The 27,293-nt window shown below is 46.8% G+C and overlaps 2 protein-coding genes across 2 annotated transcripts in view; both read right to left on the reverse strand.

Moving 5' to 3' along the window:
- Positions 1–27,293, reverse strand: part of NPAS2 (neuronal PAS domain protein 2) — a 213,407-nt gene that overhangs the window by 24,135 nt on the left and 161,979 nt on the right. Inside the window, exons 8-15 of the mRNA XM_084609776.1 lie at positions 25,552–25,670; positions 22,951–23,033; positions 21,392–21,498; positions 19,636–19,783; positions 13,749–13,830; positions 12,617–12,758; positions 9,870–9,979; positions 9,578–9,670 (exon numbers count right to left, since the gene is read on the reverse strand). Coding sequence (XP_084465902.1) covers positions 9,578–9,670; positions 9,870–9,979; positions 12,617–12,758; positions 13,749–13,830; positions 19,636–19,783; positions 21,392–21,498; positions 22,951–23,033; positions 25,552–25,670 — 884 coding nt within the window. The remainder of the gene's footprint in view (positions 1–9,577; positions 9,671–9,869; positions 9,980–12,616; positions 12,759–13,748; positions 13,831–19,635; positions 19,784–21,391; positions 21,499–22,950; positions 23,034–25,551; positions 25,671–27,293) is intronic.
- On the reverse strand, positions 16,992–19,480 carry LOC311510267 (uncharacterized protein). The gene is made up of 2 exons (XM_084609803.1): positions 18,303–19,480; positions 16,992–17,787 (listed from the first exon to the last, which is right to left on the reverse strand). Exons 1-2 carry the CDS (start codon positions 18,751–18,753, stop codon positions 17,198–17,200), a joined length of 1,041 nt encoding a protein of 346 aa, XP_084465929.1. The 5' UTR covers positions 18,754–19,480; the 3' UTR covers positions 16,992–17,197.

Here is a 27,293-nt window from a genome sequence, read left to right on the forward strand (position 1 = left end):
CAAACTACATTCAGTCATAATTGTGGTTTAGATTTCATTTTAAAAACCATAGGCTAACAAGCAGGTCAGACATAACACTGTATTTAGGCCAGGACAAAAATATATGTTTAAAATAAAGTCCTCATAGGCAAAGCATTTAGAGTATGTCTACGCTGCAAAAAAATCCCCTGTGACAGTGAGTCTCCAAGCCCAGGTCAACCGACTCTGGCTCCTGGGGCTTGTGCTGGCAGGCTAAAAATAGCACTGCAGACGCTCGGGTTGCAGCCTGGGCTCTGAGCTCCTTCCCCTTTGTTGCGTCTGAGAGTCCAGGCTCCAGCTCAATCATCTACACAGCTATTTTTAACCTCACAGCGAGAGCGTGAGTCAGTTGACCTGAGCTCTGAGACTTGTTGCCACGGGGTTTTTTTGGTGTGTAGACACATACCTTTGCACATAAGCCATGTACATTGGTCAAACTGGACAGTCTCTGTGTAAAAGAATAAATGGACACAAATCAGATGTCAAGAATTATAACATTCATAAACCAAAAAGAAAAGGAGTACTTGTGGCACCTTAGAGACTAACCAATTTATTTCAGCATAAGCTTTCGTGAGCTACAGCTCAGCTCACGAAAGCTTATGCTCAAATAAATTGGTTAGTCTCTAAGGTGCCACAAGTACTCCTTTTCTTTTTGCAGATACAGACAGTGGGTATGTCTACACTACGGAATAAGGTCGAATTTATAGAAGTCGTTTTTTTAGAAATCGGTTTTATATATTCGAATGTGTGTGTCCCCACAGAAAATGCTCTAAGTGCATTAAGTGCATTAACTCGGCGGAGCGCTTCCACAGTACCAAGGCTAGAGTCGACTTCCGGAGCGTTGCACTGTGGGTAGCTATCCCACAGTTCCCGCAGTCTCCACTGCCCATTGGAATTCTGGGTTGAGATCCCAATGCCTGATGGGGCTAAAACATTGTCGCGGGTGGTTCTGGGTACATATCGTCAGGCCCCCGTTCCCTCCCTCCCTCCGTGAAAGCAAGGGCAGACAATCGTTTCGCGCCTTTTTTCCTGAGTTACCTGTGCAGACGCCATACCATGGCAAGCATGGAGCCCGCTCAGGTAACCGTCACCCTATGACTTCTGGGTGCTGGCAGATGCGGTACGGCATTGCTACACAGTAGCAGCAACCCCTTGCCTTGTGGCAGCAGACGGTACAGTACGACTGGTAGCCATCATCGTCATGTCCGAGGTGCTCCTGGCCACGTCGTCTGGGAGCGCCTGGACAGACATGGGCGCAGGGACTAAATTTGGAGTGACTTGACCAGGTCATTCTCTTTAGTCCTGCAGTCAGTCCTACTGAACCGTCTTATGGTGAGCAGGCAGGTGATACGGATTGCTAGTAGTCGTATTGTACCATCTTCTGCCAGGCAGGCAAGAGATGAGGATGGCTAGCAGTCCTACTGCACCATCTTCTGCCGAGCAGCCATAAGATGTGGATGGCATGCAGTCCTTCTGCACCGTCTGCTGCCAGCCAAAGATGTAAAAGATAGATGGAGTGGATCAAAACAAGAAATAGATCAGATTTGTTCTGTATTCATTTGCTTCCCCCCCTCCCCCGTCTAGGGGACTCATTCCTCTAGGTCACACTGCAGTCACTCACAGAGAAGGTGCAGCGAGGTAAATCTAGCCATGTATCAATCAGAGGCCAGGCTAACCTTCCTGTTCCAATAAGAACGATAACTTAGGTGCACCATTTCCTATTGGAACCCTCCGTGAAGTCCTGCCTGAAATACTCCTTGATGTAAAGACACCCCCTTTGTTGATTTTAGCTCCCTGAAGCCAACCCTGTAAGCCGTGTCCTCAGTCGCCCCTCCCTGCGTCAGAGCAACGGCAAACAATCGGGCATCTGAGAGTGCTGTCCAGAGCAGTCACAATGGAGCACTCTGATGGGGCTAAAACATTGTCGCGGGTGGTTCTGGGTACGAATCGTCAGGCCCCCGTTCCCTCCCTCCCTCCCTCCGTGAAAGCAAGGGCAGACAATCGTTTCGCGCCTTTTTTCCTGAGTTACCTGTGCAGACGCCATACCACGGCAAGCATGGAGCCCGCTCAGGTAACCGTCACCCTATGTCTCCTGGGTGCTGGCAGACGCGGTACGGCTTTGCTACACAGTAGCAGCAACCCATTGCCTTCTGGCAGCAGACGGTGCAATACGACTGGTAGTCGTCCTCGTCATGTCCGAGGTGCCCCTGGCCACGTCGGCTGGGAGCGCCTGGGCAGACATGGGCGCAGGGACTAAATTTGGAGTGACTTGACCAGGTCATTCTCTTTAGTCCTGCAGTCAGTCCTATTGAACCGTCTTATGGTGAGCAGGCAGGCGATACGGATTGCTAGCAGTCGTACTGTACCATCTTCTGCCAGGCAGGCAAGAGATGAGGATTGCTAGTAGTCGTATTGTACCATCTTCTGCCAGGCAGGCAAGAGATGAGGATGGCTAGCAGTCGTACTGTACCATCTTCTGCCGAGCAGCCATGAGATGTGGATGGCATGCAGTCCTTCTGCACCGTCTGCTGCCAGCCAAAGATGTAAAAGATAAATGGAGTGGATCAAAACAAGAAATAGACCAGATTTGTTTTGTACTCATTTGCCTCCTCCCCTGTCTAGGGGACTCATTCCTCTAGGTCACACTGCAGTCACTCACAGAGAAGGTGCAGCGAGGTAAATCTAGCCATGTATCAATCAGAGGCCAGGCTAACCTCCTTGTTCCAATAAGAACGATAACTTAGGTGCACCATTTCCTATTGGAACCCTCCGTGAAGTCCTGCCTGAAATACTCCTTGATGTAAAGACACCCCCTTTGTTGATTTTAGCTCCCTGAAGCCAACCCTGTAAGCCGTGTCATCAGTCGCCCCTCCCTCCGTCAGAGCAACGGCAGACAATCGTTCCGCGCCTTTTTTCTGTGCGGACGCCATACCAAGGCAAGCATGGAGGCCGTTCAGCTCACTTTGGCAATTAGGAGCACATTAAACACCACACGCATTATCCAGCAGTATATGCAGCACCGGAACCTGGCAAAGCGATACCGGGCGAGGAGGCGACGTCAGCGCGGTCACGTGAGTGATCAGGACATGGACACAGATTTCTCTGAAAGCCTGGGCCCTGCCAATGCATGCATCATGGTGCTAATGGGGCAGGTTCATGCTGTGGAACGCCGATTCTGGGCTCGGGAAACAAGCACAGACTGGTGGGACCGCATAGTGTTGCAGGTCTGGGACGATTCCCAGTGGCTGCAAAACTTTCGCATGCATAAGGGCACTTTCATGGAACTTTGTGACTTGCTTTCCCCTGCCCTGAGGCGCATGAATACCAAGATGAGAGCAGCCCTCACAGTTGAGAAGCGAGTGGCGATAGCCCTGTGGAAGCTTGCAACGCCAGACAGCTACCGGTCAGTTGGGAATCAATTTGGAGTGGGCAAATCTACTGTGGGGGCTGCTGTGATGCAAGTAGCCCACGCAATCAAAGATCTGCTGATATCAAGGGTAGTGACCCTGGGAAATGTGCAGGTCATAGTGGATGGCTTTGCTGCAATGGGATTCCCTAACTGTGGTGGGGCCATAGACGGAACCCATATCCCTATCTTGGCACCGGAGCACCAAGCCGCCAAGTACATAAACCGCAAGGGGTACTTTTCAATAGTGCTGCAATCTCTGGTGGATCACAAGGGACGTTTCACCAACATCAACGTAGGATGGCTGGGAAAGGTGCATGACGCTCGCATCTTCAGGAACTCTGGTCTGTTTCAAAAGCTGCAGGAAGGGACTTTATTCCCAGACCAGAAAATAACTGTTGGGGATGTTGAAATGCCTATATGTATCCTTGGGGACCCAGCCTACCCCTTAATGCCATGGCTCATGAAGCTGTACACAGGCAGCCTGGACAGCAGTCAGGAGCTGTTCAACTACAGGCTGAGCAAGTGCAGAATGGTGGTAGAATGTGCATTTGGACGTTTAAAGGCGCACTGGCGCAGTTTACTGACTCGCTTAGACCTCAGCGAAACCAATATTCCCACTGTTATTACTGCTTGCTGTGTGCTCCACAATATCTGTGAGAGTAAGGGGGAGACGTTTATGGCAGGGTGGGAGGTTGAGGCAAATCGCCTGGCTGCTGGTTACGCGCAGCCAGACACCAGGGCAGTTAGAAGAGCACAGGAGGGCACGGTACGCATCAGAGAAGCTTTGAAAACCAGTTTCATGACTGGCCAGGCTACGGTGTGAAAGTTCTGTTTGTTTCTCCTTGATGAAACCCCCCGCCCCTTGGTTCACTCTACTTCCCTGTAAGCTAACCACCCGCCCCTCCTCCCTTCAATCACCACTTGCAGAGGCAATAAAGTCATTGTTGCTTCACATTCATGCATTCTTTATTCATTCATCACACAAATAGGGGGATGACTACCAAGGTATCCCAGGAGGGGTGGTGGAGGAGGGAAGGAAAATGCCACACAGCACTTTAAGCACAGCACTTTAAAAGTTTACAACTTTAAAATTTATTGAATGACAGCCTTCTTTTTTGGGGGCAATCCTCTGTGGTGGAGTGGCTGGTTGGCCGGAGGCCCCCCCACCGCGTTCTTGGGCGTCTGGGTGTGGAGGCTATGGAACTTGGGGAGGAGGGCGGTTGGTTACAGAGGGGCTGCAGTGGCAGTCTGTGCTCCAGCTGCCTTTGCTGCAGCTCAACCATACACTGGAGCATACTGGTTTGGTCCTGCAGCAGCCTCAGCATTGAATCCTGCCTCCTCTCATCACGCTGCCACCACATTTGAGCTTCAGCCCTGTCTTCAGCCCGCCACTTACTCTCTTCAGCCCGCCACCTCTCCTCCCGGTCATTTTGTGCTTTCCTGCACTCTGACATTATTTGCCTCCATGCATTCGTCTGTGCTCTGTCCGTGTGGGAGGACAGCATGAGCTCGGAGAACATTTCATCGCGAGTGCGTTTTTTTTTCTTTCTAAGCTTCACTAGCCTCTGGGAAGGAGAAGATCCTGTGATCATTGAAACACATGCAGTTGGTGGAGAAAAAAAAAGGGACAGCGGTATTTAAAAAGACACATTTTATAAAACAGTGGCTACACTCTTTCAGGGTAAACCTTGCTGTTAACATTACATACATAGCACATGTGCTTTTGTTACAAGGTCGTATTTTGCCTCCCCCCACCGCGTGACTACCCCCTCAACCTTCCCCCCTCCCTGTGGCTAACAGCGGGGAACATTTCTGTTTAGCCACAGGCAAACAGCCCAGCAGGAATGGGCTCCTCTGAGTGTCCCCTGAAGAAAAGCACTCTATTTCAACCAGGTGACCATGAATTATATCTCACTCTCCTGAGGATAACACAGAGAGATAAAGAACAGATGTTGTTTGAATGCCAGCAAACATACACTGCAATGCTTTGTTGTACAATGATTCCCGAGTACGTGTTACTGGCCTGGAGTGGTAAAGTGTCCTACCATGAAGGACGCAATAAGGCTGCCCTCCCCAGAAACCTTTTGCAAAGGCTTTGGGAGTACATCCAGGAGAGCCGCGAATGCCAGGGCAAAGTAATCCTTTCACATGCTTGCTTTTAAACCATGTATAGTATTTTAAAAGGTACACTCACCAGAGGTCCCTTCTCCACCTGCTGGGTCCAGGAGGCAGCCTTGGGTGGGTTTGGGGGCTACTGGCTCCAGGTCCAGGGTGAGAAACAGTTCCTGGCTGTCGGGAAAACCGGTTTCTCCGCTTGCTTGCTGTGAGCTATCTACAACCTCATCATCATCATCATCTTCTTCGGCCCCAAAACCTGCTTCCGTATTGCCTCCATCTCCATTGAAGGAGCCAAACAACACGGCTGGGGTAGTGGTGGCCGAACCCCCTAAAATGGCATGCAATTCATCATAGAAGCGGCATGTTTGGGGCTCTGACCCGGAGCGGCCGTTCGCCTCTCTGGTTTTCTGGTAGGCTTGCCTCAGCTCCTTCGGTTTCACGCTGCACTGCTTCGGGTCCCTGTTATGGCCTCTGTCCTTCATGCCCTGGGAGATTTTGACAAAGGTTTTGGCATTTCGAAAACTGGCACGCAGTTCTGATAGCACGGATTCCTCTCCCCAAACAGCAATCAGATCCCGTACCTCCCGTTCGGTCCATGCTGGAGCTCTTTTGCGATTCTGGGACTCCATCATGGTCACCTGTGCTGATGAGCTCTGCATGGTCACATGCAGCTTGCCACGCTGGCCAAACAGGAAATGAGATTCAAAAGTTCGCGGTTCTTTTCCTGTCTACCTGGCCAGTGCATCTGAGTTGAGAGTGCTGTCCAGAGCGGTCACAATGGAGCACTCTGGGATAGCTCCTGGAGGCCAATACCATTGAATTGTGTCCACAGTACCCCAAATTCGAGCCAGCAACGTCGATTTAAGCGCTAATCCACTTGTCAGGGGTGGAGTAAGGAAATCGATTTTAAGAGCCCTTTAAGTCGAAATAAAGGGCTTCATTGTGTGGACGGGTGCAGGTTTACATCGATTTAACGCTGCTAAATTCGACCTAAAGTCCTAGTGTAGACCAGGGCTAACACGGCTGTTACTCTGAAACCATTCATAAACCAGTCGGAGAACACTTCAATCTCCCAGGTCACTCGATTACAGACCTAAAGGTCGCAATATTACAACAAAAAGACTTCAAAAACAGACTCCAACCAGAGACTGCTGAATTGGAATTACTTTCCAAACTGGATACAATGAACTTAGGCTTGAATAGAGACTGGGAGTGGATGGGCCAGTACACAAAGTAAAACTATTTCCCCATGTTTATTCCCCCCCCCCCCGCACTGCTCCTCAGACCTTCCTGTTAACTGCTGGCAATGGCCCACCTTGATTATCACTACAAAAGGTTTTCTCCCCCCCCCGCTGGTAATAGCTCATCTTAAGTGATCACTCGCCTTACAATGTGTATGATAACACCCATTTTTTCATGTTCTCTGTGTATATAAGTCGCCTCACTGTATTTTCCACTGAATGCATCCGATGAAGTGAGCTGTAGCTCATGAAAGCTTATGCTCAAATAAATTGGTTAGTCTCTAAGGTGCCACAAGTACTCCTTTTCTTTTTGCGAATACAGACTAACACGGCTGCTACTCTGAAACCAGTGGTCCAAGTAAAATCCATTTCTTACCAGTATGGGCAGGGGCACCGGCTAAGGGGGGGCAAGTGACCTCCCCACGTGCCCCTCCATGTGACTCCTCACCGCCCCACCCCCAGCACGGGGCCCCCCACCCACCCATTTACCTGGGGGTCGGAGGGGGCTCTGTCCTCCTCCTGCTGCGCCGAGACTTCCGGGCAGGGCTGTCCCGGGAACGCAGCGGGGAAAGGCGCAGAACCGCCCTGCTCTTCCACGGAGCTGCATGTCCACCCTCCCTCCGTGCACCACAGCAGCAGCCCCGCTGGAGCACAGGGCTGGGGGCGGTCCCGCCGCCGGAGAAGCTGCCGGCATCCTGTGCCTTTCCCTGGTGCTGCCCCTCCCGGGAGGGCGGGGGAGCAGAATTCCCAGCCTCCTCCTCCCCCAGCCCTCTCCATCAGCGGGGCTCCGTGGAAGGGCACTCGTGGGCTGGAGGGGGGACCGGTTACCATGGGGGTGGAGGGGCCCTCCGGGCTCTGGCAGGGGAGGGGGCTAGCCTCCCCGCGCTGGGAGGTCACCTGCCGCCCCTGGTTCTGGCAGTGTAAAGAGATCTTAAAGTGGATGGAAATTTCATTTGGTAATTAGTGTAAAGAAGAACCAGACCACAGGTTTTTGTTGCCTCTAGCAGAGGTGTGGCTTCCTGAAACAGATATAGAGTAAAATGTTCTAGGAATGCAGGAAGACAAGAAATAACTAACCCTTGGGGATTGTCTTTAGTAATGTGGGGACACGAAGGAAAGTTAAGGTGAATCAATGTGCTTAAGTTAAAGTGTCTTAAACCCCCAGGTGGATGACCTCATTCAAGATCAAGTGGCCTTAGTTCTCTGTAACTTAACCCTCCTTGCTACCTTTTCCTAGAGATCTCCCTTATGTAGGGTTAAAGTGACAACAGCCTGAACTTAGCAGTTGTCTATTCGCAGCCATCACTGAAAGCATTCATGAGTGAAAAAGTCCTGCCCCTTGGGCTTCTGCAGAGGTACTGTAATGATTGGCAGAGCCTAGCTGTCCAAAAGATGATTGCCAAATAACAGTGTTGAGACAGGTTTGCTTCCACTTAATCAAACTTCAGCCAGTCCATAGGCATTCTGGTACTGAACCAACAGCTAACCTATCAATCTGTGGCAGGGGAAAAAGAGGCGAGAGTTGTAGGAAGGGAAGGCAAGGCAAGCTGAGGGGAGGTAGATGGTCACATTGGTTTTTGGCAGTTTTCTCTTGATGAGATCCTATGTGGAGAAAGGGGAGGTAGGAGTAGGGGAGGATTTGAGCAGTAAGTGCAAAATGTGACACTCCAGTGCACATGCTTCTCCTGTGGGGAGAGGATGAGAGAACAAATATTTGTCTGTCAGGTTGCTTAATACGTGACTGGAGAGTGCTCAGATATTATGGTGATGGGCATGGTACAAGAACCTGAACAGAACAGAATAGATTATACTCTGAATTGAGTGGAAAGGAATGGACTTGGGATCCCAGTAATTGTTCAAATGAGAAGAGGTGGGACACCTAGGGCTGGTGGGAAACAAATAAGGAAGCATCTCTCTAGATTCACTTCTGAAGGCAGACACGAAATGTGAATACAGAAAGCCAAGAAGGAAATATATTCAAATTGATATAAAATAAAATAAATAAATTGCAAAATGTATTTGAGACTAGAAGAGAAGAACATCTGCCAAAGAAAATTAATGCTAAGAGCTGATAAATTGGGTTGTTATTTACTATACACTGGTGTGGAGTCATGGAGGCAAATTAAACTTAAAGGAGAAATGAGATTTTGTTATTTTATATCAGTGGTCATCCAGAGCCTCGTGGGCATAAGCCATAAGGGAACAACATATGCTTCTTAGAAGGAGTAATGTGTGCAACAGAGCCAGGAGAGGCTCCATCTCTGGGAAACTGTGGAAGGACAGAAACAATGTTATGAGAAAACACAGTATTGAAATTCTTTATTCCTTCTAATCAAGTACCAAGGAAACCTGTAGTGCTATTAGATCAGTTGGGTATTCAGAGCAAAAACCAAACCCACTTCTGGGATCCATGCTGGTGGATCCCAATGGAGGAGTTAGTCCCTCATCTGCATCACCATTCATAGGGCATAACTCAGGGAATGGGACTTGTTGAATTTGTGTTTTCTTTGACGCTGGCTCTCTCTGCATCTTCAGAGCAAAACAAATATTAAGGGTCTTTGTAAAAGAGAGATTAATGTTTTGTTGTTTTTTAAAAAGATTCTCAGCAACAGATTGGTGTGTGTGTGTGTTTAGAATCCAGAAGACATTCCCACTATAAGTTTTAGAGCCTGTGTAGTTTTAGGTCAAAATTACTTGAGAGGGTCCCTATATTCCTTGCTTTGGTTGGTGAAGTGGGAAAACAGTGTGAGATGGTTAAGTAACCTATTCCAGTTTCAAGCCCCCAACTAACCTGTGCCATAGATGTAGGCTGATTTTGCAAAGCTGCTTGGGCCAGCAGCTGCTGTGGGAGAAGCTCACATGATGGCTGAGAAGGCAAAGACGCCTAGGTTTAAAAAAAATAAAACAAACTTTATTCATATGCATGGCTACTTTAAATCTCAGGTCTTCTCCTAATGTGATTGCCTTTGCATAGCTTTTTCTTTATTTGTTGAGTTGAACCTCTGGCATATTTTACATGTGACATTTTTATCTAACTCCTCCTTGTAAATTCCATTTATTTTTATGCCCATTTGTAAACCTACCTGAATAGTGACAGGTTGACTAAGTCTTTGCATGGATGAATCCTGCTGTATGCTGGGTGCTCTTTGCAAGGAGGGAACGTTAGATTCTGTGATCAGCTTTGTTGGTGTGGCTGTAAGAGATTTTTTTTTCATATTTAAGAATAATCACCATATAAAATTAGAATTATGAGATATGGTTAGTAATAATATAGGCATGGGCGGCGGGTGGAGCCCCCTTCAGGGAGGCTAGCCCCAGCTCTGCCCCTTTTGCCCAAGGCTCCTGGAGCCCTGAGCACCCGCCCACCCCGTGGCCAGAGGAGCCCCAGGCCGGCCGGAGGCCCAAAGCACCTCAGCCGGAGTCCAGGAGATTACTGATGAAGCTGAATATCACATACTGCCTCCTCAGGTGCCCTGGAACCTGCAACTTTCCCCCAAAACCCCGCAACCAGGGGTCCAGCGGCAGAGCCTCCCCTGACCTATTATACCCGCCGCCCATGAATATAGGGTCTGATCAAACTCCAGCTGGCGTCAAGGGGAAACAATGACTCCAATGACAGTTAACAGCTGATAATGAGGATCCACACAAATCTTAATGTATATACTGGACCAGACTCAGCCTATGCTCCATCCAGGACAGCAAAGGGTCCAATAAGGTGTCCCAAAAGGGCAGACGCGGGTTCCTCTTTCATAGGTGAATCCCTGGCTGGAGTAGAATTCGCATCGCTGGTTCTATAGCACTTTGTTCCAGCCCACATGCAGGAGGTTGTTTACCAGGTGTGTCAGGGGCATGGCTAAAGGGCCTTCAGCTCCAGTGATCCTGGGCCAGCAGAACATCACCCATGGGCTGTTACTGCTGACCTAAGTCAGAGTGGCTTGATGCTGCTCTAACTCAGGAGTTACCAAACTTTTTCCCGAGGCCCACCTGTGTAGCTGCAATAGGCACTGCGGCCCACTGTTAACATGCATCTGTCAGGGAGAGGAGCACCATGGGAAGGAGGCACAGGGCCGATACTCCAGGGGGCCTGACAGCCACGGATCATGGGGTGCAGTGGCTCGGAGCAGGAATGGCCACGAACCATTCATCCTCCTCCAGCTGCCCTGGGAGCTGCTGCCTCTCAGGGACAGCCCCCCTCACCCTGTGCTCATCACCTGGTGGCTCTGTTTTGCTCTCTGTCACCCGTCGAAGGTGCTGGGCTTCTCCAGCCCTGGGTGTGGGCCACCACGGGCGTCCAGTCCACCAACATACACAGTTTAGGGGGCACCCGGGATTGTGTCATGGCCCACAGTTTGGGAACCCCTGCTCTAAATGATACCCTCAAATCTGAAGAGCACAAATCTAACATTTAAAGGCACCTTTGTGCCACCCCTTGGGTTCTGCCTCAGGAGTTTATGGGATACATAAGTGAGTCAGGTATGGGGTCTGAATGCATGTATGGGAGTCTAACTTACACCACTTCATAGATTTTAAGGTCAGCAGGGAACATTATGATCCTCTAGTTTGACCTCCTGCATAACACAGTGATTGAATTTCATCTAATAATTCCTGCATCAAGCCCATAACTTCTGTTGGAGCTAGAGCATCTCTTTTAGAAAGTTAGCCAATCTAGATTTAAAGATGGCAAGTGATGGTGAATACACCACATGCCTCAGTCAGTTGTTTCAATGGTTGGTTACCTTAACAAAAATCTGTACTTTATTTCTAGTCTATATTTATTTAGCTTTAACTTCCTGTTGTTAGAGCTCATTATACCTTTAGCCTATAGGTACTCATACCCCATGACCAATTCACTTCTTAGTTTCTCTTTGACAAGCTAAACAGATTGAGCTTTTAAAGTCTCTCACGGTAAGGGAAGTTTTCCAGACCTTCAGTCGTTCTTATAGCTCTTTTTTGAACCTCTTCCAACTTTTCAACATTCTTTTTTGAAGTGCAGACACCACACCTGGACACAGTAATGGGGTAATGGTCTCACCAATGCCTTATGCAGAGGTAATACCACCTCCCTACTCCTACTCAGAATTCCATTTGTACTTCCAAAAATTATATCAATGCTCTCACCCACAGCATTGCACTGGGAGTTTGTATTCAGTTGGAGAGCCATCATGACCCTTAAATCCTTTCAGAATCACGGCATCGAGAATGCTGTCCCCAGCCCTGTCAGTGTGACCTGCATTCTTTGTTCCTACGTGTATCACTATGCATTTGGCTGTACCAGTGGTTCTGAACCTGTGGCCCGTGGGCTGCTTGTGGCCCAATCAGCACACAGCTGTGGCCCATGTGACATCATCAGGGCTATATAGGTTGTACTGGATGCGTCCCACATAACACATTGTAGGTCGCATGTGCCTACAGGTTTGAGAACCACTGGGCTTTACTAAAACCTTATGCATGACTTCTGAATTTAGCCTTGAGTTTCAGAACTTTCCAGCTGATGACCTTACTAACTTCCAGGACAACACAGTATAATATTATAGCTTGGAACTGTGCCTAGCAACTGTAAATTTCATCTTCATAGAACTCAACAGCAACAGGCTTCATAACTAGCCCCCTTTATTCCTAAGACATGGATGATTACATCAGCCCATTTTACCACCTTCAATTAACTACTTACCTGTCCATGGGCGATGGAATTAATGGACACGTCATCAGCACCTTCAGCATCTCACCAGTAATTATTATACCACCAGGAATGATACACTCACTTTTATGGGGGTAATTTAGCTAATTTTAAAACAAAGTATTGATACAGTAGCTCCATAACATCACTTACATGCAGGGTCAGACATGGGTGTGTCGGAAGATTTGTGTGAGCTTCTAGATGATACAGAGGGTGTCCGACTAGTGTTGAGAACTGAGACACCTATTTCAAGTGCATTAAAGTGCTGTTCGGGATTCAAGCCTAAGCCACTGTCCTAAAATTAAAAAAAAACCATCATATTACATCTGACAGGGTATGGTGTTCTGTCATGTATCTAATAGTACTCGTAGGGTCAGATCTTCAGCTGGTATAAACTGACTTCCATGGAGCTATTACAATCTACAGCAGCAGAGAACCTGGGCCAGAATGTCTATGACACCTACTTCTGCTATACCTTCCAGTTGCATATGAACGAGCTTTTACTGTTGTGGAAAGACCATGCAGGCTATTGCCCTATTCATTTTCGGTCCAGTCCTTTGAGTTGCAGAATCTCTTTCTTCCTTCAGTGGTGAGTAACAATACTCAGAACCATTCAGCAATGCACAAAATTGGACCCTTTGTTCTTCAGATAACACGTTTTGGACAGGTTCAGACTTATGCATGTCAGTGTGTAGTTAAGGATGAGTTGGCAATTTCATTTAAACCCTGTTTTTCAGGTTGTAATAAATGTGACCTTTTGATCCACTCTAGGTAGGAATTTGGCAGACAAGTCAACACAGGAGTGAATTTTTCCTCCTAAAACTTGCTTATATTGGTATCACCATGTGATATATTACATGAAAGACTCAGGTATTATCGTGACAGGGTACTGCTTATAAATAACTTTTGTACACTCTGCTTTAATATGCAGGATGCAGTATTCTTGTGCATGAAAAACAATCTCAAGATGATTGTTCCAGAAGGAATCTCACTCTTAGAAATGGCCCCTCTAGGTCAAATCGTAGCATGTTGGCAAGAAAGCATGGTAAAGCTCACAAATGCTACTGCCCAGGCTTTGTGTTTCACCACTCTCTCTGATCTCTAAGTTTGTCCTTTTATGCGCATCTCCAGTTCACTTAAATAATTGTTCAAGAGCTCATCGAACCCTGGAGTATAAAATTCAGGGAATATGTCTAGATCAGCATTGCTTCTAGATCTTTGGAAATGTTAACACAAGAATAGGTCACCATTACTGCATGTTTATGAAAAACATATCTGGTTATACCTTTAGTGCTGAAGAAACAACTTCTGAGGGTGCAGTTTCCAAGGCCAGTTCTTGTCTCCTTTCCACTCGAACATCGGCATAACTAATTGAAAAATGTAATTCTACATGAGTAACATTTCATTATTTTATTTTATAAAATGCATTTTAAACAAACGGAGCAACATTACATGATACTGTAAACCATTACATGATAAATGAAATCAAGTCACATTTAATGCATATGATTTGAAGGACTGTGTTTTTATTTTCAATTTCTGCTCAACTTCTATATAACCATTCACAAACAAAACATTTGTTAAAAAAGCGTTAAGGCTGAAAGTGTGTTTTGTTGGAGTCCAACCCAAAACAATGTTACAATTTCTTTACAAAAGTTCCACACTTTAAAAAAACCCAAATATTAGAATGTCAGGAAATGAAAGTTAAGTGATCAGCCTGTTCCCCCACTGCCATATAAACCTTCATCACTCACTTCCATCCCACCCCACTCTTAAGCAGGCTGCCTATGGGCTGCTCTACGGCCCTACATCCCCATTGCACTAAGTGCTACAACCACTCCCAGCACACCCCTTATGCTGGATCCTATCGGGCCACTTACAGCAGCCCTATGCTTCTCCTACCTAGCCTACTGTGACCTGGAGTGGGGGGGTGGGGCTGGAACAGGGGACAGAATCAGGACCTCAGTGGCTTGCTATTGTCTAAGTCCCCAAAACATCAGAATTTTATTTACTCTGAAATATGCTCAAAGCTTTTTAATTTTCTTGTTCTTTATGTTAACACTGTGTAGGAAGCTGAGAGTTATGCCTCCTCCTTATTTTCAAAAGCAACACTTGAAATACCATCACCTATGCTGCATTTACATCCATAAGCTGTATTGTACTATTGTACTGTCTTGTTCTATTTTATACAGTTGAATGTCCTGATTCTCTGATTTCAGCTGAGCAGAAGGGATGGGGATAAAAGGTAGCTTTAAGCCAAATTTGCAATTCCCCTATCTGTGAGCTGGTCAACTGCTTTAACCTACTCCTAGTCATCTTGGCCCCCAGGGGCCACTCCACCAGCCAAGAACAGCTGGAATGTATCAATACTCTGGCCTCACTCTCTTTTCTTCAGCCTTGCCCCTTGTGTCAGAGGCTGTTAGAGAGGTGGCCTACTACCATTACATTTGCCATATACCATGCATGGCTGATCCCTATGTAACACCGACAGATCCCAGTTGTCAGTGGGCGGGATCGAACCTGGGGCCTCTGAATGTTAGTGCATGAGCCTCTACTGCATGAGCTAAAAGCCATATCGCTGTTAGCTAAAGCTGTAGAGCAAACTCATTAATCTCTCTCTTTCTTTCTCTCTCTCTCTAAGGGTACGTCACTCTACAGCACGAAATTATTTCAAAATTATTCTATTCGAATTTTCAGAAGTGATTTTATACTTTCGGTCTTGTGTATCCCCACTAAAGTGCATGAATTCGGTGGAGTGCATCCACAGTTCCGAGGCTAGCATCAAATGTCGGAGCAGTGCACTGTGGGTACCTATCCCACAGTTTCCACAGTCCCCACCGCCCATTGGAATTCTGGGTTAAGCTCCCAGTGCATGATGGGGCAAAAGCATTCTCACGAGTGTTTCTGGGTATGTGTCGTCAGTCACTCCTCCCTCCGTGAAAGCTATGGCAGACAATCATTTCGTGCCTTTTTGGCGTGCAGATGCCATACTGCTTTCAGCAGACGGTGCAGTATGGTGCACCGCTTCTCTCCTGGTACTATGAATCCATCTCGCATTTCTTCTCGTCTTTCTATGTAATCTCTATAAGTATCTACTCTTTCTCTTCCTCATCGACTGCTTCCACTGCCAACTATGCTCGGCCATAGTGAACTGAGCAACACAGCTTCCGCTGCCAACTCTGCTCGCCCGCTCTTGCCACGCTATTGAGCTTCTCCGTGTTGTCTGTCCTGGGCTCTCACCTCCGTGAAAGCTACATAAGACAACCATTTCTGGCCTTTTTTTGGCTATTGTGAACCAAACAGCACCTATTCCGCTGCCACTCTGCTCTCCTACGTTTCGCGCCCTTTTCCCAGGATTACCCATGCAGGCGCCATAGCGTGGCAAGCATGGAGCCCACTCAGATCTCCGCTGCAGTTTTGACCATTGTAAATACCTCGTGCATTATCCAGCAGTATGTGCAGTACCTGCAAAACCGGGCGAGTAAGCGACAACAGCGCAATTATGATAGTGATGAGGACATGGACATAGACATTCCTAGAAGCACGGCATGTGGCAATTGGGAGATCATGGTGGCGTTGGGCCAGGTTCATGCCATGGAATGCTGATTCTGGGCCTAGGAAACGAGCACAGACTGGGGGGACTGCCTAGTGTTGCAGGTATGGGATGATTTCCAGTGGCTGTGAAACTTTCATATGCGTAGGACCACTTTCATGGAACTTTGTGACTTGCTTTCCTGTGCCCTGAAGTGCAAAGACACCAAAATGAGAGCAGCCCTCACAGTTGAGAAGCGAGTGGCCATAGCCCTGTGGAAGCTTGCAACGCCTGACAGCTACAGGTCAGTCAGGAATCAGTTTGGAGTGGGCAAATCTATTGTGGGGGCTGCTGTGCTGCAAGTAGCCAATGCAATCATTGACCAGCTGCTATCAAGGGTAGTGACTTTGGGAAATGTGCAGACCATTGTGGATTGCTTTAATGCGCTGGGGTTCTCTAACTGCGGAGGGGTGATAGACAAAACGCATATCCATATCTTGGCCCCGGAACACCAGGGCGTCCACTGCGTAAACCGCAAGGGGTACTTTTCCATGGTGCTGCAAGCACTGGTGGATCACAAGGGATGTTTCACTGACATCAACGTGGGATGGCCGGGAAAGGTGCATGACGCTCACATCTTCAGGACCTCTGGTCTGTTTGTACAGCTGCAGGAAGGGACTTACTTCCCAGTCCAGAAAATTACTGTTGGGGATGTTGAAATGCCTATAGTTATCCTCGGGGACCCAGCCTACCCCTTAATGCCATGGCTCATGAAGCCGTACACAGGCACCCTGGACAGTAGTAAGGAGCAGTTCAACTATAGGCTGAGCAAGTGCAGAATGGTGGTAGAATGTGTTCTTGGACGTTTGAAAGCGCACTGGCGCAGTTTACTGACTCGGTTAGATCTCAGCACAACTAATATTCCACTTGTAATTGCTGCTTGTTGTGTGCTCCACAATATCTGTGAGAGTAAGGGGGAGACGTTTATGGCGGGGTGGGAGGTTGAGGCAACTCGCCTGGCGGCCAATTTTGCACAGCCAGAAAACAGGGCAATTAGAAGAGTGCAGCAGGGCGCACTGAGCATCAGAGAAGCTTTGAAAGCCAGTTTCATGACTGGCCAGGGTACGGTGTGACAGTTGTGTTTGTTTCTCTTGAAGTTACCAGCCCCCTATATATATGAAAGGAAATAAAGTCACAATTGTTTAAAAAATGTTCTTTATTATTTGTTGCACAACACATTGAGAGAAATCAGAAGGTAGCCCGGGGGAGGGGGGTGGAGGAGGACATAAAGACAAGTCCAGAAAACAAATCAAAATTTCAGATATTCCAGCTTTCTGCTGCTTGTGCAATCCTATGAGGTTGATTGTGTGGGTCCCCGTAGCTTCTCTCCCCCTCCTCCCCGCCCCGGTTCTTGGGCGTCTGGGTGAGGAGGCTATGGAACTTGGAGATGAGGGAGGGCAGTTATACAGGGGCTGCAGTGGCAGCCTGTGGTCTTGCTGCCTTTCCTGCATTAGAGCCACCATACAACAGAGCATGTCAGTTTGCTCCCCCATTAGCTTGACCATAGCATCCTGCCTGCTCTCATCGCGTGCGTCCCTCCTCTCTTCGTGTTCATTTAACACTTTACAGGACTCTGCAATTGTTTGCCTCCATGCATTCAGCTGGTCCCTATCAGTGCAGGAGGACTGCATGAGCTCGGCAAACATGTCGTCCCGAGTTTGTTTTTTCCGCCTTCTAATCTGGACCAGCCTCTGGGACGGAGCAGATAGGGGCCGCGTTGAAACATTTGCACCTGCGGGAGGAGGAAAAGGGAGGGTAGTATTTTAAAAGATACATTTTAGAGAACAAAGGGGACACTTTCTCAGTGAAACAAGCAATATATAGTACACAGCACATGTTCTTTCTGTACAAGGTCGCATTTTGCCTCTAATACTGAAGTGCCTGCCACTTTGGTGTGAGTAAGCCATCACAAGCAGCCGGGCAACAGAATTCAGCTTTCAGGCAGCTATGGTAAGCCCTAGGGGAACGCAGGGTTCTGCTTCTTCCACATTCATTTCAATGCTTTCAAAGTGCCAGGCCCCCTTTCCCATAGCAAGCAATGCCTGGTGGGTTTGCCATATAAAAGGAGGGCCTGCAGGCTCTCTGGGATGATTGCTTCACACAACATCCCCCCCCACCCCCCGCACACACACACCGTGTGGCTCCGATGAGGCTCTAAGCAGGGATGAGCCCTTTAAACTAAACACGAACAGCCCAGCGCGGCTGGGTTTCCCCCCACCGCATGGCTCTGATCAGGCTCTCACTCACCAGAAGTGCCTTCCCCAGGGTCATGGTCCGGGAGCCAGCATTGGGAGTGGGGGGAGGCTATTGGGTCCAGTGTTAAGAATAGTTCCTGGCTAGGGGAGAAAATGGATTCCCCACTTGCCGCATATTCACTGTCCTCCTCCTCCTCTTCATCCTCCAATAACTCATCCTCCTCGCTCCATGCAACTCCCCCCTTGCAGGTGTCCATGGACAGTGGTGGGGTAGTGGTGGCGTCACCCCTCATAACTGCATGCAGCTCACAGTAGAAACGGCATGTTTGGGGCTGTGACCCAGAGTGCCTGTTTGCCTCCCTGGCTTTTTGGTACGTTTGCTTGAGCTCCTTGATTTTTGTACGACACTGCTCTGTGTCCCTGGAGTTGCCTCTTTCCATCATGGCTCTGAAGACTTTAGCGTACGTATTTGCGTTTCTTTTTTTGGAACGTAGTTGTGCCATAACAGATTCATCTCCCCAACATGCAATGAGATCCAGTACCTCCTGTTCAGACCATGCTGGAGCTCTTCTGCGAATCAGGGACTGCGTGGTCTCATGTGATGGTGGACTGTGCTGATGGTGACCAAACAGGAAATGAAATTCAAAAGTTTCCGGGTCTTTTACTGCCTACCTGGCTAGTGCATCAGAGTTGAGAGTGTTGTCCAGAGCGGTCACAAGGGAGCATTCTGGGATAGCTCCTGGAGGCCAATAAACGTCCAATTGCGTCCACAGTACCTGTAACCTGTAACTGCGATCTTGATTTTAGCGCTACTCCACTTGCCGAGGTGCAGTACAGAAATTGGATTAAAGATCCCTTTAAATCGAAAAAACCGCTTTGGTCGTGTGGACGGAATCAGTTTTATTTCGAATTAACTCGGCTAATTCTGAAATAACTGCGTACTGTAGACAAGGCCTAAGTTGTCTCGGTGCCACTAGATGGGACAGAACAGCACACCCAGGAGGTGTATGGGTTACACCTACAAGAGGGAATTCTCCAGTGATTAGATGTAATGTGATACTTCACGGCCCCTTTCTATCATAGGATTGGCACAAAGGGGGCCAAATGCAACCAATAAGCTGGCCCCTGATTTTAAGAGTCTGATGGCTGACAAATGAATTTTGTACTCATATGGTACATGGAGCATGAAGACAGACTTAACCTGATCATATTTGTTTAATGAAGCTTATTTTCTCTACAGAATTCAGACTTCATTTTTGTTATGTGAAAGACTCTTAAGGAGACTTTATGAAATCATTAAAATGTCCATATGTTCTTGTGCTTTTAGGTCCATAGACTCTGACTTGATTACAATGGTGACAAATATAACTAAGTCTTTTCCCTACCTTACTACGGTGTGTGTGCATACAATGAACTCTGGCTTGGAGTTCCACTGATGGTAGGTGATATAGTAATGGGTCTGCAGCCAGATCCACTGCTGTCCTTTGGTCAGAAACCGGTAACAACAAGACTTTCCCTTGCCAAACTGCATCACTGTTAGTAGAAAACGGAGACTGCATGTAACAAATTTTAAAATGTGAAAAATAACTTTTAAAAAGTTTTGTAAGAAATCTCTCTGAGATTTATGGTAAAAGCACATATCATGTATGTCACCAGGCATCCCTTTCTGAAATTTTAAATATACAAAGTATGCTTATAAATAGCACAGATATGATGAATGCTAACTATGGCCATGTATTAATAACTACAATTTATATGTAACTCTTTCTGTGTTCTAAGTGCAGGTCACAAATTAGCCAAATAAGCATCTGGCATTGATTTCTAAGACTATATAACTGTATGTGAAAGGTCTGAGTTTCATAGCAGGGAAATAGAGCATGTGAATGCCTTAGAAGGTGGACTAAATCCTGTGCAGACTTACCCTATGCACATCCACTGGCTTATATGACATAGTTTAAATCAGTGCAAAATTTGGCCTTAAGTCTACACACTGAGATAACATGAGACATAGATGAAAATCATTTGAAACTGAATGGAATTCCCCAGCCAGTAAAGATTTCAGAGATGACCTGACTGAGGCCTGGCCTACACTAAAGAGTTAGGTCGATGCAAAGCAGCTAGTTACGTCAACCTATCTCTGTAAGTGTCTACCCTAAAATGTAGCTCCCACAATGTAACTAGCCCACGACACCAACTTAATAACTCCACCTCCATGAGAGGCGTAGTGCTTAGGTCAATGTAGCTAGGTTGATGAAATGTCAGTGTAGACACTGCGTTCATTACATCGATTGTTGCTGGCTTTCAGAAGCCGTATCACAATGTCCCACACTGGTAGTTAAATCAGTGCAGGTGCTCCTGGTGAGGGCACACACAGCCGACGCAAGGAGCGTAGTATGGATACGCAAAAGCAATTTAATTACTGTGGTGATTGTATGTTGATGTAACTTAGGTCAACTTAATTTTGTAGTTTACACTTGCCCTGAATGTTTTAAACCTTCCTGGGCCAAATTCACCCCTGCTTTAGTTTTATTAACATCAAGGGTCTCCCACTTCAATGCATTTAGCCTTATATTTTAATGTCAATATCCCAAAACTAATTTTGACTGCAGGCGTTCACACCATAGCAGGGTAATAAGACTGAGAATTACCATCAATGCTATAAGCAATATTTGAATAAGATTGCTTGATTTTTATATTTCTTCACTTAGCAAATGGTGTTTTTTAAAAATCCTAATAGAGTACATTTAAATAATCCCTGATTTTAAATATATATTGAACAACACCAGGGATAACAATCTGCAGAAGGTTTACAAAGCTGTGACCTTCTCCAAGACTGTGTGAGTTTACTAGAATAACAGAATGTAGCTCAAATCCTGATTGCATCACTCATGCAATGAGTCCGCCTGACTGCTTGTCATTGGCACTACTTGTGTGAATAACAAAAGCAGGATTTGGCCTTCTAAGTGCTAAAGAACACTCAATCTGAAACAAGTCCACTAAAGTCAGTTCATAGGTTTATAGCAGTGTGCCAGAGGTAAGAACCTGGGCCACCAAGTTTACACCTATCTTAACGGAAGCTGCATTTTACTGAGAACAAGCATGCCAATTAATTCATGTGAGCTTACACTATGCAATACTTACAGTGTTCATGGCACCTTGCTAAGAGTTCTAGGTCATCAATGTGGTAATAATCATAGCCAGAAGTTCCCAGCACTTCAAAAGGCAAGTATCCTATAATAGGCGGTGCTCTGCATATGGGCACAGTACAAATTATTTAATCAAAACAATGAAACACACAGCAACTCTTTCTATGTTAAATAGGAAATTCAGAGTGTCAGTTGGGCCAAATTCTGCTCTCACTTACACATACGTAACTCCCACTGAAATAAATGGGCCAAATCCTGACTTCTCTGCTCTTTGGGCAGGGAGCTCAGCTGTAGTTCAGCTTCCCAACTGGGTTCCACACCTGCAGAGTGGCACGGGCATCCTGAGATGGGAGGTCCCACTGGAGAGCAACCATGACACTGCTCTATAGCAATTCCTTTCCCCTCAAGGCATTGCCTGGTGACTTCAGCCCCCATCCAACTGCCTTATATGGCAGTGGTGTCACCAAGGAATGGTGACAGGAGTAACATGGTCTCACCCTGATGTTCCTGTTGCGGGAAGGCAGAGTCTCCTTGATTGAGTTACACCCAGAGATAGCAAAAGAGCTGAGCAACATCTCTCCCCACCCAACACCAGAGCTAGCTAGCAGCTCTTGAACAAAGTTGCCAGCCAGCCAGAGAGGTCATAGACTTGTAAGACAGAGATCTCCCTTGCAGGAAAAAGGTAACTGGGAACTGAGCGCCCCAGGAACGCCCAATATCCTCTCAAGAACTTGCTTCGAGGAGCATTCCCCCCCCCTCCCCCCGGCCCATTCTCAGGCCTTTCCCTGTTTCTCCCCTGGGGCAAGTGACTTCACTAGAACCACAACTGTTCTAGGCAACAGCAGCCTCTATGGCTCCTGCATAGCAAAGAGTACCACTGAGACTGGAGGAATAGACAGGGAGATAACTTGAATAAGCTTCTTTTCATTGTGGGCCTCTGCAGGGCCTGAACATGGAGTGTCTGAGCAGCCAATTCACACCTCTAACCTTGCCAGCCCGACTGCCCCAAGACTGGTCAAACCAGCACAGAGCTGCCCTCCATGATCCTCAGCAACTGGCCCAATTGGAGTTGCACACATGGCTGAATTTGGAAAGAAATATTTTCATGGCACATTTTTCTAAAATGCACAGGTTACACACAAAAAAAATCTATCCTCCTGACTTTTCTGGATTTATTACCTCTGATTTCTGGATTAGCCAATTAGCCGTATAATAATTAGAAATTGTTGTGGTTAGAGCTCATAGCCTACTGACATTTTAATACAGGTAAGGATTGGCTAATCAAAATACTTTCAGGAAATTTTTTTTTTTTAAACACACAGTATTTGTGTAAAAAAGATTGATGAAAAAATAAATGCAGACAAAATCATCCAGCTCCAGAATCAGTGAAATCAAACATCAGCTTGTGTAGCAATTTTAGTCATAATAGTGCTGATAACCAGGCTCTTCAAACTATTTTGATGTGAAGCATAATATTATTTGACAGAATCTGGCTAATGAAAATAGCAGTAAACAGGTACAAACAAAACCAAGTATGTTTTTCTGCTCACAAACCTGTGATCCAGAAATAAAAATTTCCATTCCAGACTATGTCTTGAAGTGAATTCCTCTAAAGGTTCTTCAACTATGCACATTTCCTGCATTGGGAAGAAGATCTTTGTTAACTTTATCTCTCGGCTTCATCTGCTTCTTGTTAAATAGGAAAACACAGCAGGTATGAGGAATATAATCAAATAGAAAGTACAGATGTCAACTGGTAATGTTGAATAGAAATCTAATGTTAATACAAACTGATACTAACATTATCGCATAGAGTAAGAAAAGAATACTCTACAATACATGCCAAGTTAATAATCATTGTTATTTCTTACAGTATATAGGATGTTATGTTTTTAAAATACTCTACAGATCTCAAGAGCACAACTGTTGCACTGTAAGAGCCCACAGTAGAGGACAGTGCACAACCCAGGCAGGAACTCAGAAGGCATGTCTGCACTGCAATTAGAGACCCGCAGCTGGCCCATGCCAGCTGACTTGGGCTAAGGGGCTTAGCCTGAAGGGCTGTTTAATAGTAGTGTAGACATTCAGGCTCGGGCTGCAGCCCAAGCTCTGGAACCCTCCCACCTTGCATCCGAACATCTACACTGCAATTAAACAGCCCCGTAGCCCGATCCCCATGAGACCGAGTCAGTTGGCATGGGCCAGCCACAGGTGCCTAACTGCAGTGCAGACACACCCTAAGAAGCATTGTGCTTTTAGCAGGTACTTTGGCTCCAGGAGCCCTTAGCTGCTGTTGCACCCTTGAATATGTGCTCTCTCCTCCTGCAGACGTTCAATACCACTGGCCCATGTGATGGCATGCGATTATGGCCCCACCTATGAAGGAACAGCACACCTCTGTGGCTCAATCCGAGGTACGCAGGTGGCCTCCTATATTACCACTGTATCTGAGCACTGTGCAATCCTTTAATACATTCATCCTCACAGCATCCCTGTGGGATAGGGAAGTACTATTATGCCCATTTTTCAGCTAAGGAGCTGAAGGAAAAGAGAGAGTATATGACTTGTGCAAGGTGACACGGGAAATCTGTGGCAGAACAGGGAACTGCATCTGGGTATCCTAAGTCCCACACCCACATGCTAACCACTGGACCATGCTACCTTGGGTGTCCTGAGTGCAAGGACTGAAACTCTCCCCAGCCTTTGTACAGGGGCATAAAGAGGTAGGTTCCTTTCACCTTGTTCTCATGTCCCACTCCTACATGCATTCATGCCAGAGTCAGGAACAACCTGGCCCTAATTCATTAAGCCTCTCAACCCCCATAGGAGCAAGTGATAATAATAATTAGTAAACATATTATGCTAGGTAGGATTGGGGCCTCTTTGTGAAAAAATAAAATCCATGACGCAGAGGGATGATGGCAATAATAATAATAATAATAATAGAGGGTTGCACACTTTGTTGCATCTCCAGGCAGACCTCCCTGAATGCACTAGGGCCTCCTTGCATTCTTCCATTCAACCCCACAAGTTCCCTGTGTCCACCCTCCCATCTCCTTCCTTGCAATCCACACACCCCATGCCAGGGTGGGGGATGTCTCCCATGTCTGTGTGCTCCCATTCTCCGCCTTTGTGCCCACTCCCACTGATCAGATGTGGCATTTAAACGTTATCATGTTACAGACAAACAGAGAGAGAGAGTGTGCCAGGCATCGCTTTGCCAGGCATCGCTTTGTTCAGAAAATCAGAAAGGTAAGTATTGTAGAGTGGGAAATTGAGAAACAAAGGTTAAATGACTTGTCCCTGGTCCTAGCAAGTAAATTAAGGAGCAAAGATTTGTATTCGGCAGTTCCTGGCTCCCAGAGCCGTGTCCAGGTCACTTACAACACACAGCCGCCTATTGTCATAGGCAGTTTATGTTAATGCAACATTAATGTTGAGTTTTAACTAAACAAAGGAAAGGAAATTCAGAGTACTATTAGTAGGAATACTACTATTGAGGTTTATGAGAAGTATTCTTGCTTTTCCAGAGGCGACTGTACAATCAGGGCTGTGAATCTGTCAAGAATACCTTTAAAAATCCCTGTGCAGTATTGGAGTGAGGCTGAGCGACCAATGCTGTCAAAGGGGATTTGTCTCAATTAGATTTCTTAACCTCAGAGGATAGGACAGCCAACGCAGTGGCTTACATTTGCCAACTAAATTACAGCAGGGGCAGGTGCTGGGCTGAATGCACTGTCCCGCAAAACTGAATTCCCTAGTGTCATGATGGGAGAAGAGTGGGAAGGGTCATTTTAATGCACCTATCTAGCCAACTGAGGGCATGGTTTCAGCATCTCTACTCACTCCATCCCAGTGTTGGGAAAATACAGCTAAGGAATGCTACACTAGGCATCCTAGCACCCAAGTGATATCCCCTGATTGCATTTCCCAGTATAAAGAAACAGATATATCACCATTTCCAACACCATTTCCATCAACCCTGCAACAGATCAATAACCCTACTCGTTGTATACATATTGGATTTTGATTCATGATTGTGAAGTCTCTGTATTCTGACCAACTCTGTTAGTAAAATTTGGAATTTTGCATGTACAGCGATTGAAAGAATATATAGTACCTCTAAGACTAATGTACTCCATTACATGCACTTACCTTTATAAACTGAGGTGTTGCCAGTCGAACAGTAGCAACAAAACAGACGTGTTTTCCTAGTGATGTTCCATAAGCCTGTGGAACAGCACCACCAAAGCAGTTACAAGCGGAATTAGGCACTGGGAAGGGAAAAAGCAAAATTAGCAGATTTGCCCTGACTGAATATTTTACAGATTTGAAAAGCACTAATAACAAATCTTACTCAGAAGAGTGTCTCAAAACCTTTTAAAGCTTATATGCATATATTTGAATCGAAATCAGTCATGTTAGGCAAGAAGACATGAGAGCTTAACGCAAAGTAAGAAGTATGTTTATAAAAGGTAGGGACAAACCTTCTAGTGGTATATACAACAGCTTTCTGGAAAGAAACCCTACACATCCAGTTGCTCCTTTTCACCATTCACAAAAACAATGTATATTTCAGCGATCTTATTGCATTACTTGTAGGCAGCAGATGAAAGAAGTGTTGTTAGAGGTTGAAGGGTGTTATTCAAGTCACTGGTGGCAAAACATTTAAACCAATATCACTGAGGCTTTCATGGAGTTAGCAGGCATATTTCTTCAGATATTAAAATGTATAACCCCAATTGCAGCCCCCTCATCCATCCTAACCCTCTCTTTCATCCCTGCCCATCCTCCCCAATCCCTCCCTGCATCTGTGGGGATTCTTCAGCCCCCTCAATCCCCAACTCCTCCCCAGTCCTCCCACACTCTCTCCCTCAGCCATAGGTCCCCCAGCATCCCATTCAGTCCATTCCAAACTGCCCCCATCCCTGGGCCCTCTCCAGCCCACCTCCCACCCCCAGTTCACCCTAACCCTCCCCCTTAGCCATAGGCCCCCCCAACATCCCCTTCAATCCATTCCAGCCAGCCTCCCCAGCCCTGGGCCCTCCTCAGCTGCACCATCTACCATAACCCCCTTGTCCTTACCAAACCCCCCACCCCCTCCCTGGATCCGTGGGGACCCTCAGCCCCCACTTCATCCTCAATCTCTCCCAAGTCTACCCACACTCTCTCCCTGAGCCCAAGGGCCCCAGCGTTCCCTTCAATCCATCCCAACCTGCCCCCCATCCCTGGGCCCTCTCCAGCCTCCCTGTTCACCCTAATCCTCTCCTTTATCCTTACCAATCCTCCCCAGTCCCTTCCTCCCAATAGCACTGAGGTTTGAAAATTATAATTATTTTAAGCAAAAGAAAAGCAGAATCTAGCAGGCTTTAGTATATAGTGCTAGTCTTCAAAGTTGGGCATCTTTTGAGAGTTCCTGCCCCATTCTCTCTTGGCACAGTAGACTAGGAGAGGGGCTGAAGAGGAAGGGTTTTAGCCACAATTTTTTATGATGGACTGATAACTGTGTCTTTCATGATTCCACAGGTCTCGTGTCATGTTCAGGGTTCACTGGTACCTGCATGCCCCTCAGGCCCTCATTTTCAGCAATGGTTTGCAAAGTTGTCATCTTGCCTCTAGCTTGCCTGTGATCCCAATGTACGTTAGTGTCACAGAGGATGAACTCCTCCTCTTCAGAGCACTTGTAGTAAAGAAAATTACACCCCAACTTATGCTGCTTGGAGATCACAGTCCTGCTACCTCTGAAGTCAATGCACCAGACTTCAAGTGAGTACTGGAACAGTCCTGGGAGAACCTGCATGGTGAGGAGCTATTTCCTGACTCCTGCACTCTCCAGCTGACCACAGCCCTTGACAAAGAGAGTTCAACCTGCGTAGCAATTGCAGGTGGGGGGATGC

Source organism: Lepidochelys olivacea (assembly GCF_965140295.1).
Source record: "Lepidochelys olivacea isolate rLepOli2 genome assembly, chromosome: 1".
Lineage (NCBI taxonomy): Eukaryota > Metazoa > Chordata > Testudines > Cheloniidae > Lepidochelys > Lepidochelys olivacea.

What these genes read in the sequence shown, in the direction of transcription:
- LOC311510267 (XM_084609803.1), bottom strand. Translation starts at nt 18,753, where the DNA reads ATGGCACAACTACGTTCCAAAAAAAGAAACGCAAATACGTACGCTAAA. An exon ending in CCCTGGGGAAGGCACTTCTG is followed by an intron (nt 17,788 to 18,302) that starts GTGAGTGAGAGC and finishes CTCCTCCCGCAG; the next exon opens with GTGCAAATGTTTCAACGCGG.